Here is a 14,104-nt window from a genome sequence, read left to right as displayed (position 1 = left end):
TAACACATCACAGAGGTGGTGACTGTTTTTGCTGTGTTATTCGCAGAAACATCCTGAAAGAAACATCATAATAACTGAAGTCCATTGCTTGAGGAATTCAGTTACGCATTCCTGCTGTACATATGAAGAAACGGAAATTTACTACTTACTACAAATTTACTTCTCTCAAAAACTAGTGTTTTTACTTCTACCAATTCAGAAAATGTCAAAACGTTCCCCTCTGTCTCTCCGCTCCGCGCTCTGTTCCGTTTTATTTCTTCTAAACAGTACTATGGTAATGAAGTTGGAACAAAGGCCTGAAAACATGTCTTGCATTACTAGGTGGACGGCTGTTGTGTTGCTTCTAGGGATGCTCCGATCACGGTTTTTGCTGCCGATCACCACCAATCGCCGATAGCAATCATTTGAATTCAGACACGTTTTTATAAACCTCCTCAAGGAGGCAAAAAATCAGAGCAGCGGCTGTTACACGTTGTGATTGGCAATGACAGGTAGTGATCGACCTTCAACGATCACGCTGAAATCGGTCGATCACGGTTGGTGACCAGTCGATTGGACCATCCCTGGTTGCTTCTATTATAACCCTTGTCATATACCAAGGTGAGGGAGATGGACTGATGGATCTGTGCAGGTTCTTCAGACTCAAAGAACTTAGACTGTATCTCAGGTGAAGAAAGAGCTGAGCCAGAAGACAAAGCTCTCCACTGGCCAGTGGGTTTTCTCCTCTCACCTGAGGTCACCAGCTTTCTAGTGACGCAAAGTCCTGTCTACACTCTCTCTTAGAGAGAAGCTTAGTCGTCCAGACATGACTCAGATGACATTTTTAACAATAATATGAATGTGAATACAAAGTTAAAAGATGTGAGAAAATCACAACTTAAAATTTGGAGAAAACACAACAGTCTGATTCCAAGTGTCAGAAACAGTAAAATGTGAAATCTGTTGTGTCCTCTCATTGGAAAAATTCACCTTTTCTGTGAAACAAAGACAACAATCGGTGCTTCTGTTGTCCACGCTCACTGTCCTGTTTGAAGAGTTTGCTCGTTACCGTCACCACTGTCACAGGTAAATGTTAAGAGGCTTTTCAGAGTGCTCCCTCCACCCTCAAATGAATGAGGGATCTGCTCGCCCCGAACCCTCTCCCCAGCCTCTCCTTTCACTCCAAGATTAATGGCTCAGCCGGGGACTGTTGTTGCTCTTCTCCTCCATTGTGTTCTACTCATCTGTCTCCACCACTCCTCAGCCCCTGTCCGACCCCTCGTTGGGACTGAACAGCTGCTTGAAATGGAGCTCGCAGCAATAAAGACCTAAAAATATAGTGGCAGTTGGGGTCTAATCATAATTGACATTTCAGTTATTCAGTCTTTTCGCCCTTGCGGTACCCTTTTAAGACACAAGGTGGCAGTAAAAGATTGTGCATATACAGGCATCAGGACGCTTAACAACACTGATTTGATAATTCATGTGAAAAATAGTAGTCCGTCCATTTGGTGATGACTGACTAATGGAGTCTGAAGCAGTCATTACGTCTTCAGTGAGAGAAGGGAATGATTGAAAGTGAGTGGTGGGATTAATTGTCATTCAATTGGATTAGTCTTGAAATACTGTTTTGGGAATCGGCCACTGTGGTTCGCCCCGAGAGCTCTGTTGGAAACAGAAGTCGCTCCAGCATGAGTCGTCACAGGTCACTGACGTGTCCTGCTGTGTGCAGCAGGGGCGGTATTAAGAAAGTGTCTTTCATCCTGATCCACTGTGACAATCTTGAAGCTCTCACAACACAACGTGAGGTCATGAAACCTGCCCAAGCGTCTGAAGGTAATCCTCTCCTCTCTGGACTCATAGTCTCCTCATGTAAATGTGACCTGCAGTCGACATCAGGGTTGAAATTTGGAAGGAAAACGGCTTCTCTGTGCTTGGTCAAATAATTCTGAAAGATATTTCATGCATCTTTTACTTTGCATTTGCATTTTTGTCCCTCACCTACAACTGGACCGCATCACACGTACTGGCTCCTTGTGCTCTGCAAGACCCATCTGAAACGTTTTCCCCTCAACTATAACCGTGTCCATGAGCTCACTCCACCTCACCTCTGCGACCTGAGATCAGGGGATGAGCAGCCCTCTGTGGTCTTCAAAATGGGTAGATTAGGTATTCTGAAACCGGGTTGCAGTTCATGAGACAGTGCCCTAATTTTCAGAAGCCACCAGATTGTGTTGTTAGTTTAAAAATGTGAGGTGTCACTGAAATCGCTGACCGCACCTTGGACACTGACACTGCGTTGAAAACATCGGTTTTCACTTGCTTCAATACCTTGAGTGCCTCTACCTGCCCAGGTGTGTGATGGGCGTTGTTTCAGACACGTACAGCATGATCTTGTCATTGTTGTGCAAACGAAGTCGGTGATGTGGTTTATTAAGTCACCTTGTTATCCAGCATTATTTTTATATGCACCATGGTCTTCATCTAACAGGATCGTTTGGGTCTTCTTCTTGCTCTTTGCTGTTCTTGCTACCTTTTGAGGAAGCCAGGAGATGTTAACGTGTGGTGTTTTATCACCAACCGAAATTGCTGAATGAGAGAGAAGGAAACCAATTGGAGTATGCATTCTTTTTTGGTTTATATAAGGATTTATTCATGAGAATACAGACTGGAACTTGGGATGAGGTTTTCAGACAGTTTAAGTGTGGTTTTGAGAGATAGACACGCTAATAGTAAAAGCAAATCTGACATAGGAAATGTCAATAAAAGTTACTGGCGTGGAAAAATAAGTGACGGTCAGAAAGCAGGTGACTATGAGGTGTTGATCGCGAAGACGTCGCCCGTACTCGGAGTCTAGAAGGTAAACTGAAAAACTTGTCAAGACAAATGCTCTCAGAGGTTCACTTTCACTTTCCACCACGCTGAACATCCTCCTAGGAGCTATCCCAGTCAAAGGAGTCGCTTCATTCATGCGTGTCACTTCCTGTCGTCTGTGACATCAGTCCGCGAAGCGGGTTAACAAACGCTGTGCTTTTCCTGCTCTCCTGTCTTGACATGATGGATGACGAGGTGCGTCTCTGTTTTAGCAGGGCCGCGTACGTGTCACCCTGCTACTGCGCAGCACGGAATACAGACGAATATTGAACCACGTGGAGGTGAGTTTCCTTCTCCTCACGGAGCAGCCAGCCTGGCTCCCCACCTCCATCCTTCCTCCTCGCTCCTATTTCTATGTAAAACTCCCTCCCCCGAGCCATCGATTTACCGTCCGTGTCTGTTAAGTGCTGCTTTAAAACCTTATTTGCCGTAAACAGTAGGAGTGGATACGGCTCTTGGTGATTTATTCGCCGCGCTCGTTCACATTGATCATCATCATGTTTTTCCAGCTTGTGAACGCGCTCAAGACTGTGCCCCTGCTGGAGGTCAAAGTTGTGGACTACAAATACAGGTGAGTTACCGCACACATCCAGGAACTTCCACCGAGCAGCGCAGTGACGCTGAAGATGATTGATGTGTCGCTGCGGTGCCCGTCCTTTAGGGATGTTCCCTTCCTTGAGCAGCTGAAGATCACCCGCAACTCTGACATTTTTATTGGGATGCACGGAGCGGGCCTCACACACCTCCTCTTCCTCCCTGACTGGGCTGTCATCTTCGAGCTGTGAGTGACACCGTTTATGTCTGTGTGTGTGTGTGGGAGATCCTCCGGGCTCTTTTTATAGCTGCAGAGTTTCCTTCTTTGGCATATCTCTCACCTGGCCACAACGGGAGGGAAGAGTAGGTGAAGAGAGAAGAAAGGAGCCCAAGTGAGTCAGACAGCTGGAGATAAATGTTCCGTATCCATCCCTTCCAGATATAATTGTCAGGATGAGAGGTGCTATCTGGATCTGGCTCGGCTGCGGGGGATCCGCTACGTGACTTGGCAGAAAATGGACAAACTCTACCCACAAGACAAGGTAGGAGAGACCAGAGCTGCGCCAAACTTCATTCTGACTCCACAACCTCGCTCAAAACGCTTGTCTCAGGGTCACCACCCCGTCTTTGAGGAGCACCCCAAGTTCACCAACTACTCCTTCGACGTGGAGGAGTTCATGCGCTTGGTGCTGGACGCAGCATCCTACGTCACACAGCATCCCAAGTGGAAGCGACGTCGAGGTCGTGAGGAGCTTTAATGCCGTGTGAGTGGAATGTGCAAAAAACACCAGCAGCTTGATGGTTAAATAAGCGCAGCAGCTATCTGTGACAGAAAAGCACAAATGTAAACAGCACTTTCCTGCCAGACATGCACAAGTTGAGTCTTTCACTGGAGCTCCACAGAGATGGGACATAAGAAAACACAGATCAATTCAATAATTACATCCTAGACCACAATAGATATAGTGACTTGATTAAAAAATGTAGTTTTTATATTGTTTCAATCACACTTAATCTCATTCAAGTTGAATCTAAAGATCAGGACATTCTCATTTAGTCATGGATGCTTTGGTTATGACATCACAGTGTATAAAGAGGTGCACCAGGAATTGGCGACCGAAGAATGATCTGTGAAAGAAACGTAATGTGCACTGACTCATACTATAATCAGGTTCTGGGGTTACTGGGACATTAGTGTGTTCATTGAGATTCATTTGGTGTGAATGTATTATGCATTGTTTCTTTATAACCAAAACACCTGAGATGAAGGAGACGCAGTGGGATTTGTTTAAATTGTGAAAAAAACAACAAAAAAAACATCTGGTTGGCAGCACAGAAAACCACCACCCTGATTATGATCCAACATAAATGTGATTATCCTGGAAAAATATCATTTCATTAATTGCGAGTGATTAATTATGCACTCTGTAGTTCGATCAATTTCAAACCCAGCTTGTTGAAGTGGCTGATGTCAGCTGATTTTAAGGACCAATGACCTAGTCTGCAGTTCCTCATGACTGCATTCAGCCAGAGATAGACGTCGACTGGTTTGTTTACCTGTGAGATTTTTCTGCCAATATGGACCGGACCCCAGAAAGAGCCTGGACCAGTCTCCGCCCACTCTCCGCCTCAGTTAGGGTGAACACTTCAAGCACAAAACCAGGAGGCAAACACTTCAAGCACAAAACCAGAAGCAAAACCCTCCATGTGTTGCTGGTGTCCTGTGTGCCACAAGCTTCTCTGCTGCACCAGGCCCCGCCTCTCATCAGCCACTGTCATCCCTTTAAACAGCCAAGTTTGTCGCCTGATGGTGCGTGAGCCAAGAGAAGTTTCCTTCAGAAGTGGAATTTAAATGAATCTGACTGTGAGGACGCCAGCTCGCTACGATCACGTGGCTTAATCAGAAACTATATTCTCTCACCTGCCATGTGGCTCCAGTCTCAGGAGCTTTTATGAAACAAATTTGCCTGCATTCGAACAGAAAAAAGGCTTTTTATGAACACCTTTAGTTCTGGAAATGTGAGTGGAACATTTCCATATGTTTGAGTCGACAAACACATTTGAAGGCGTTTATGGGACCAGCAGATTTCACCTTAATCTGTCCTCTGGTTTGATGACCAAACCCACAGTCACGTGACTCACGAGAGACATCTGCCGCACAATAAGATGTTTCTGATGTTCGAGCCGGTTAAATCCCCACCAACAAACTCGGCTAACGAGCAGCTGCTGCGACGCCGCTCCTGACAAGGGACGCCTCGTCAGATCTGTGTCGGACCAGCGTCTTCGTATGTGACAAGCGAATGAGCAGCTCACTCAGTGCTTTAGTGACAGACATGAAGGTAGCAGTTTCTTCTGCTAAATGATAAGGTGCTGTTGATGGCCAGCTGAGGTCTCACCGTCAGCTGTCCTCTCAAACCTGGAAGGGATGAAGAATCTGGAACCGTCGACCGTCTCAGTCGCCCCTAAACAGCAACTATATGTTCAATCTGAAATACACACCCTGCTCAAAATGTTGTACTCAATTTACAACCAAGAACAGAGGTGAGCTGCCTTTTCACCACCCACTTTTCAACGTACATTGCAGACTTTAACATTTTTAAATTAAAAAGTATCATATATATATATATATATATATACTTTTTAATACTTTACTATGTACTATGCGTACTTTTTAAAGTCACTTCTTCTAAATCATCATAATAATTTATTCATAAATGCAAATGGCATTTCATTAATTCATTAGCCATTCAACCATTCTCTGACAGTCTGGAAAGCACTGCTCTTAGTTGAGTCTTTGTTGACGATGTTTTATTGTTTGTTGATGACTGAGTGAACTGGATGAGCCAGTCGTAATAAGAGTGTATCGCGTGCCAGTTATTGTGGTAAGATAAGGAGCATGACGTGTCCAAGGTGTGGCACATAAAGGGACCTTAAGTCACAGGAACAATGTCATTCTATCTGACTTCTTTGGTTTCACTGATCTAAACTGGTGCTTATGTGTTGTTCTTTGCACTTTAACAGAGGTTTTATGTGTGACCCAGCTGTCGTAGCTTCACGTGACCTGTGATTTAGCTGTGTTTGAAAATGATCTAAGGTCGTCTTTCTGCATTGCCGGGGATCATGAGGAAATACTGTTTCTTTGAGTGTCAATTGAAATGTCATGACTGTTTTAGGTCGACGTTTGTACCACCTTTGAAAAATGAATACTAGCTTTTTCTGGAAATAAAAAAGTGTTGGGGAAAATGATCTTGTGTATTTTTTGGGCAATGTGAAGACCGACCAAGCTCTACCAAATGATGCTCCTGGTGACACTGCCCATGTGACACTATAGATTACATTTAAGTTTTTACAATAGTTACCAGTTAAGTTATGTGGATTTGATTGTATTTCTGTTTCCATTCGCATGTTATCCCAACTATTTTTCAAAGTATTTCAAAGCATTTTTCAAAGCGACTAGTAGAGATTAGCAGAGGTGCCTTGGGGTGACACAGGACACACTGAAGAGGGCGGCATCTTGGCCTCTCCACTCCAGCTGCTGCGCCAACGACCCAACCTCATTTTTGACAGTGTCATAAACGGAGACACATTGCTTCAACGAACAGATCCTGATAATGACATGTGATTATCTAGGATTCTGTGTCATACATGAATAATTGGAATAAAAGAAACACGCATGTTGCTCACTCTCTTTTGCTTCAATTCTGAAGGAAATTGAGAAAGAAATTGAGTTCCCTGAAAAGGTCAGCGAAAAACAAAGGATGTGTAAACCCTGTTTTCATCTCTGCGTGACCTTGACCACGCAACGAAAACAGCTTCTGTCTTGTTCCTGCTGATGTCAGACGTGCTTCTGCGGCTGCCTTCATTATTTTACTGGGTTCAGGTCTTCGGAGGAAAAAGGCTTTCGCGAAAGGCCACTGGTTCACTTTGTCCTGTCACCGTCATAAATCTGGGTGACCTCAAAAGAGATGAAAAGTTGCGCCCAATTGCCACGTGGGGGCAGTGCAGCATCACAAATGAGGCCATCAGCGCTTCCACTTCACCGCTCGAGCTCTATTTTGAGGAGAGCTTTGGTGGACGGAGCGGGTCGCGGACCGCCCCGGACCTGCATCACACATTTGTCGTCATTCTTCCTGATGTTGTGCGGATGTTGTGTCTGAACTTTGGGCGTATTGACAGATGCTGAGCCCGTCTAGAATGGACACTATTTATGGCCCCGCTCAGGTTACAGCCAGTGACCCTGTAAAAGAAATGAAGACTCTCTGTGCAGGATCCAATATGTCTGCTCTCATTAACCTTCATGGCAGCTGGAAATCAATGGTCTCTCTTTGTCTTTTTCAGCTCAAACTTGACTGAAGACGCAGGTCCATCGCTGGAGACAACCCTGGTGCATGTAAGTGTGATGATATTCCTCATTCAATGAAGGTGCACCCCCGTTGTGACAGATTTTCGGGGTTTAATGAGACTTCAGTTTAGGAAATCTTCCCCTCTGTGGTTTGGAAAACCAGCACAGAGACGTGGAACGCACCACAACAGTTGCGTAGTTGAAGAGCTTCAAGAAGTCTCACTGAAATAACAGCAATATTTGGAGGATTGTGTAGAACAAACACTAGTTTGGGCTGCATGATGCGGTTTGGTACCGGCCCTATCCTGGTGTCTGCTCTCCTGGTTCAAATACTTAATTTTTATAAGAAAATGACTGCAGAACTGTTGAAAATCACAATATGACAACAATGACTCCTGTTGTGTTGAGTCTTTAAACCTAAATCCTCTGGCTGTGCTGTGTCATCATCTGTGCTCTGGTACCAGCTGAACGCTCCAGTGGACAAATAAGAGAAAAAAATGCAATGAAATGATCTTAAGATTATGTTCTAAATGTAAAAATAATTTTCCAGAGTGGAAGTCTCTTACTACTGTGACTTCACTGTTTGATATGTGCTATAGTACAAGTGGAACGCTCTCCCAACTGAAGCTGAGTGGGCAGATGCTGGAATATTGATGACCTTAAAAAGATGAATCATTTCAATAATATTTACGATAGCTCACGAGGGCAGCTTTTAAAATGACCATCGAACCCTGCAAATTTCACTGTATTTCTTCAGTACTTGCTGTACGAGTGGGTTGTTGTAGCGTCACCCAAACCTTCTTCAGTGTTAGTGGAACGCTCCTTCAGTTTGCCAGCCTTGAAGTCGAGCTATGGAAAGACTCTAAACTCTGGGTTCAGAGGATCTTTGGGCTTGGTTCGCCTAATGGAGCGGCCGCCTCTGGTGGATGAACGTGTGCTTAGATCTCAGGATTCACCGCTGAACTTCTTTCATTCGGACTGAAAAATCGACTGGACTGGAAGGAGAGGTTGCTATTAAACACCCAGTTGTTTGTGCAACTTGGTTGGAGCACGTTTGTTAGCTTCCCCTCCTAATTACTGGACATATACAGCTGGTTGTGATTTGTGCTTGTTAACATAATCCAATTTCTCTTTTATTACAAAAAAGACAAACACTTCACACCACTGGCTGATCAATAGCTGCCTCATCCGGGGGCCCCTACTCTGCTGGAAGAATTAATGAAGGAGTATTGATCTGGAATGAAGCGGGGAACTTTAATTTTAAAGCAGCTATATCCTCAATGTTCCCCTCCACTGGGCAAACTCCACTGAGATCTCATGACCACCGAGACATTCGACGCCAGCTTCCTCTCCTCCGCACTGCAACTCTTCAGATGTGGACGGGAAACCCGACACCTCTGTTGTGGAAGGTGTTTCTGCCAGAGCATTAAGACCTGGCGGGACGTTAAAGAGCAGAAAATGAAATTTTCGGGTTCAATTGTGAGCATGCGGAGGACAAACAGACCAGATAAGTGCCACAGGCTGTTACCTCCATTAGCCGCTGCACTCAGAGATGAAAGATCCCGACGACACTCTGGCGTAGACAGGAAGCACGAGGTTTGATCAAATTTCACCTTGTTTTCCAAGTTGTGTGAAGTCGGATGAAGCTCTTTCCCTCCTAACTGTGTGATTTACTTTCAAAGAGGTGATGGTGCAGACATCCAAATATTCAGCATCATGTGAGGATAAGAGGAATCAGCCTCATTCGCCTGCATGGGCTTTGTCTGCTGGTGGAGACAGGAGTCTGATTCGGTTCGGAAACCCGTCTGGGGCACCGCAGACCATGGATGGAAATATTATTTAAAAAAAAAAAATGTTTTTTTATACTTATTTATTTATTAATCTGTGCACAAGGTTATCATTTATGATGTGATAACTTAACAGAAACAGAAATATTAGCGTTTTATTTAGCCTTGATATAAGGATATTGAGATATCTTTTTTTTTAATGCAAATGTTAAAATTAAGTGTGTCGACACAGGCAGAGTCCAGATTCATTTAGAAATTTTTACCAGAGAAAAATATCCACACGTTTGATCTGAATTGAGCAGGAAATTTTCTAAAACTTTTACAGAGTGTCTGAGAATTTCAGACGTTTGGGGAGGGAATGTGCTAAAGCCAGAGTGAAGTTCCATCTCTCCTCTGGTTCTGATGCAAAAGAAGATATTTGAGATTACTACAGAGTTCAAGGCTCAGGCAGTTGCTCTGCTCCGAGAGTTCGATGACCGAGCTGTCAATAGAGGGCGCTGTATGTTGTTAAATCAGCTGGTCCATTCAAGCCCCACTGAGCAGAGAGCACCAGTGGCCAACACATAAGCACCTGGAGCTGCCCCAGCTACCACGGGTGCGAGGGAGCGGCATCCTAGCAGGTGCAGCCGGGCACCAACAGACAAACCCTCAATTGACTGGATTAAACTCAGGCGGCTCACAGGCGGATGCACGGTGAGAGTCTCGGCCAAGACACAGACAACCTGCACAACACTCTTCACCTTGGGTTGTTAGCGGAGACATCGACCTGCGCTGAAGTCTTTAACGCCTGCAAACGCCGCTCGCTGCAATCAATGGCCATCTACACACTGGAATATCCCAGGGATGATATCATTGATAGGCGTCTCCTGGTGTGTCACGGAGAGGCGACGGTGATTAAATTCTGTTTAACATCTTACTGCTGCCTGTGTGTGTGTGTGTGTGTTGGGAGGGGCACAGATAACCACGTATCGATATCCACACACACACACTGTCAGTCAGGTGATGGAAGCGTAGAGATGAGGTGCACAATTATGTGATGAGGAGAGATTATCGATTTACTGCACAAGAGCACCTCTTAATCCGTCACACTCACACACACATTCGCTCTCTGTTAGCACGTGATCATGACTGACATTATCGCCTGACCTCTGACCTCTGCGATGGTCAATACTTGATACCCGCTAATAATCTGGCTCCTCGTGTTTCTGCTGTCATGTCCAATTATGAAGATTCAGGTCCAGTGCTCCACCTCCGCCTATCTATCTATCCATGTATCCATCCATCTATCTATCTATCTGTCCATCCATCTATCTATCTATCCATGTATCCATCCATCTATCTATCTATCTGTCCATGTATCCATCCATCTATCTATCTATCTGTCCATCCATCTATCTATCTATCCATGTATCCATCCATCGATCTATCTATCTATCTGTCTGTTGTCCGTCCATCTGTCCATCCATCTATCTATCTATCCACCCATTATCCATCTATCCACCCATCCAAATAGCTATCTTTCTTTCATGTATCTATCTACCATCCATCAATCCATCTCTCTCTCTCTATTTATCTATCTCTATCTATGTCTGTCCGTCCGTCCATCTATCTATGTATGTATCTATCTATCTGTCCGTCCATCCATCCGTCCGTCCGTCCGTCCGTCCGTCCGTCTATCTATCTATCTATCTATCTATCTATCTATCTATCTGTCTGTCTGTCTGTCTGTCTATCTATCTATCTATCCATCCATTTATCTGTCTGTCTGTCTGTCCGTCCGTCCGTCCGTCCATCTATCTATCTGTCTATCTGTCTATCTGTCTGTCTGTCTGTCTGTCTGTCTGTCTGTCTATCTATCTGTCTGTCTATCTGTCTATCTATCTATCTCTATCTATGTCTGTCTGTCCATCCATCCATCCGTCCGTCCATCTATCTATCTATCTATCTATCTATCTGTCTGTCTGTCTATCTATCTATCTATCCATCCATTTATCTGTCTGTCTGTCTGTCTGTCCGTCCGTCCGTCCGTCCATCTATCTATCTGTCTATCTGTCTGTCTGTCTGTCTATCTATCTGTCTGTCTGTCTGTCTATCTATCTATCTATCTATCTATCTATCTATCTATCTATCTATCTATCAGTCCACCAGAGTGTGGTGGCACATTGTGTGACCTCAGCAAGGACAAAGTGTCTTCATTAATGTCATTAAACCGGGAGGATGATTAAAGCGATAAATTAAAACGGAGCATCTTCTCGCCACACTCGTGTCACCTGGTCACTGTGCGCCGCTCTTGTAAACTGTGACATCAGCTGCGGCGCAGACGAGGGGCTGACTCGAGTGGGGGGGGGGGCGAGGAGGGGCGCGTGGATCGGGGCTGCTGAACTGGGCGGTCGCTTGTGTTCGTCTCCTGAATGGGGGGAAGACAGACTCACATTCTTCATGACCAATCGATCCGAGCTCGGGTGGAGCGACGGAGGCGCAACTCTCACTCCCGCATCTCCTCCTCGAACAAGTGGGACCGGGGAAACTTGCGCCGCTGGAATAAGCCACTTCTGCTTCCTACTTTTTTGGTCTAAAAGATGGGACACGATGAGGTGATCTCCACTGCTGAGCTGTGTTTCCTGAGCCGCCTCCGGAGGGCTGCGTCTTCGCCGCGGCTGTAGACGCTCCTCGCGCCGCAACGGTCGGAACTTGGGGGAACCAGCCACGGAAAATACACAAAGTTGAAAAGTTGCGCACCTCATGTCGCCTGAGCTCTAGGCTCGAGGTTCGAGGGTAAGGTCGTGCTTTGTATTTGGAGGTGGTGAGAGAGTGGATGGTGGATGCATCATTTTTGTCAAGTTGCACGGGAAAATGTGGGCAAAAATGGCACAGGTTTCCTCCAAGTGTGCGAGAATGTACCGTGTCCAGTTGTTCCGTGGGCACATTTGGAGTGCTCGCGCGTCTCCCTGCGTCGTGTGGCCGCACTCCGGGCTCCTCCGTGGGCTGTTCGCGGCGCGCGGCGCGGAGGAGAGTGGAGTTCTGCGCGGACACACACCTTACACGCGCATACAGTCCACACACTCGCCAACTGAGCAGGGAATTACTTGGTGCATGTTAATGGGCGCAGTAATGAGACCCAGCCCTTGTCGTGTTGTAATTGTTAGTCATCCTTGCCGTCAGCAACGATGACCCCCCTCTCCCTCCGCCTTACCCCCCCATCCCTGCCCGTCCCCAGTTCCGACTGTATTGAGTAATTATTTGCCCCATTGTTTCGTGCCACTCCACAGAAAGTGGTGTCATTAGTGTGGCAGTGGGAGCAGGAGGTGTGAGGGAGGAGGGGGGCGGGAAAAGACAGGATCCGTCCTGGACCTAATCCTCATTGACAGTCACATTAACACAGGAGCAGCGCTCTTAATTCTGGGGAGATCACTCTTCAGTGTGCCCTCTTGTCACCCACACACAAACTGCCTCTTCACCCTCACACACATTCTGATGCACGGCACCGGTGGGACCACCACACCGGGGCCCACCGCTGCTTCTACATGTTTCCAGTAGACAGTGGTTCGGGATGATCGGCCAGAAACGAGTGGGAATGGATTGTGTGCGTTTGTGAGTTGGACATGAAGAGAGGGAATGGAGGAGGAGTAGAAGGAGGAGGAGGAGGAGGCGAGGGAGTGGAGGATGAAGTGAGAGTGTGCGCTCACGTGAAGGAGAGCAGAGACGTGATGAGATGTGTGGAAGGGGTTTGATGAATAAGCAAAGCTCCTGAAGTGGTGAGGCCACAGGCTGGAGATCACGTTCACACTCTGCTATCGATGTATCGACTGTGATGAGCAGATACTTCCTCATTAACGGGACCAGGGAGGAGAACAACTGAGGGAGGCTCGCTCCATCTGGTTGGAGCTGGTCTTGAGGAACAATTTCACCTTTTCCAAAGTGAGGGATCGCTCTTTCTCAGACCAGCAGTGACCCCAAAACCAAGCGCGGTGCGATTGAAAAATATATATCTTATATCTTTTTAGAATATGAACCTTAGATATAGATATGAAGTTATATATTTTTTAGAATATGAACCTTAGATATAGATATGAAGTTCTATCTTTTTAGAATATACCTTAGATATAGATATGAAGTTATGTCTTTTTTAGAATATGAACCTTAGATATAGATATGAAGTTATATCTTTTTTAGCATATGAACCTTAGATATAGATATGAAGTTATGTCTTTTTTAGAATATGAACCTTAGATATAGATATGAAGTTCTATCTTTTTAGAATATGAACCTTAGATATAGATATGAAGTTATATCTTTTTAGAATATGAACCTTAGATATAGACATGAAGTTATGTCTTTTTTAGAATATGAACCTTAGATATAGATATGAAGTTATGTCTTTTTTAGAATATGAACCTTAGATGTTGATATAAAGTCAGGGAACAGAAATATGGTGGGGAAAGACAAGTATATTTAATTACTAAAGCGGGAGAAATGTAAATCCTGAATAATGGTTGGTAATGGTAAGATAATTTGTAAAAAAGAAAAAATATGGATTTTTTTCCCTGTTAATAAAAACAAGAGAACAAGAATAAATATAATTAAATAC

At 45.1% G+C, this 14,104-nt stretch overlaps 2 protein-coding genes across 6 annotated transcripts in view; both read left to right on the top strand.

Moving 5' to 3' along the window:
- Positions 1–14,104, top strand: part of eogt (EGF domain-specific O-linked N-acetylglucosamine (GlcNAc) transferase) — a 35,402-nt gene that overhangs the window by 5,122 nt on the left and 16,176 nt on the right. The window contains exons 12-18 of one of the 4 annotated variants that reach the window (XR_008414892.1): positions 3,066–3,134; positions 3,363–3,424; positions 3,515–3,634; positions 3,827–3,929; positions 3,999–4,151; positions 7,726–7,777; positions 8,877–8,979. Coding sequence is in view for 1 of the 4 variants with exons in the window: in XM_053868871.1 (XP_053724846.1) it covers positions 3,066–3,134; positions 3,363–3,424; positions 3,515–3,634; positions 3,827–3,929; positions 3,999–4,145 (501 nt within the window). In the remaining 3 variants the exon portion in view is untranslated. Of the gene's footprint in view, positions 1–3,065; positions 3,135–3,362; positions 3,425–3,514; positions 3,635–3,826; positions 3,930–3,998; positions 6,564–7,725; positions 7,778–8,876; positions 8,980–14,104 lie in introns of those variants that run through there. The other 3 variants (XR_008414893.1, XR_008414891.1, XM_053868871.1) reach the window with 3 other exon arrangements.
- tafa4b (TAFA chemokine like family member 4b) overlaps positions 12,019–14,104 on the top strand; it is a 45,831-nt gene continuing 43,745 nt past the window's right edge. For both annotated transcript variants that reach the window (XM_053868874.1, XM_053868872.1), the window contains exon 1: positions 12,019–12,291. The gene's annotated coding sequence lies outside the window, so the exon portion shown is untranslated. The remainder of the gene's footprint in view (positions 12,292–14,104) is intronic.

The sequence above is a fragment of the Synchiropus splendidus genome, chromosome 6, assembly GCF_027744825.2.
Source record: "Synchiropus splendidus isolate RoL2022-P1 chromosome 6, RoL_Sspl_1.0, whole genome shotgun sequence".
Taxonomy (NCBI): domain Eukaryota; kingdom Metazoa; phylum Chordata; class Actinopteri; order Syngnathiformes; family Callionymidae; genus Synchiropus; species Synchiropus splendidus.
The sequence above is the reverse complement of the archived record's forward strand: the minus strand, read 5'-3'. Positions and strand labels throughout refer to the sequence as shown.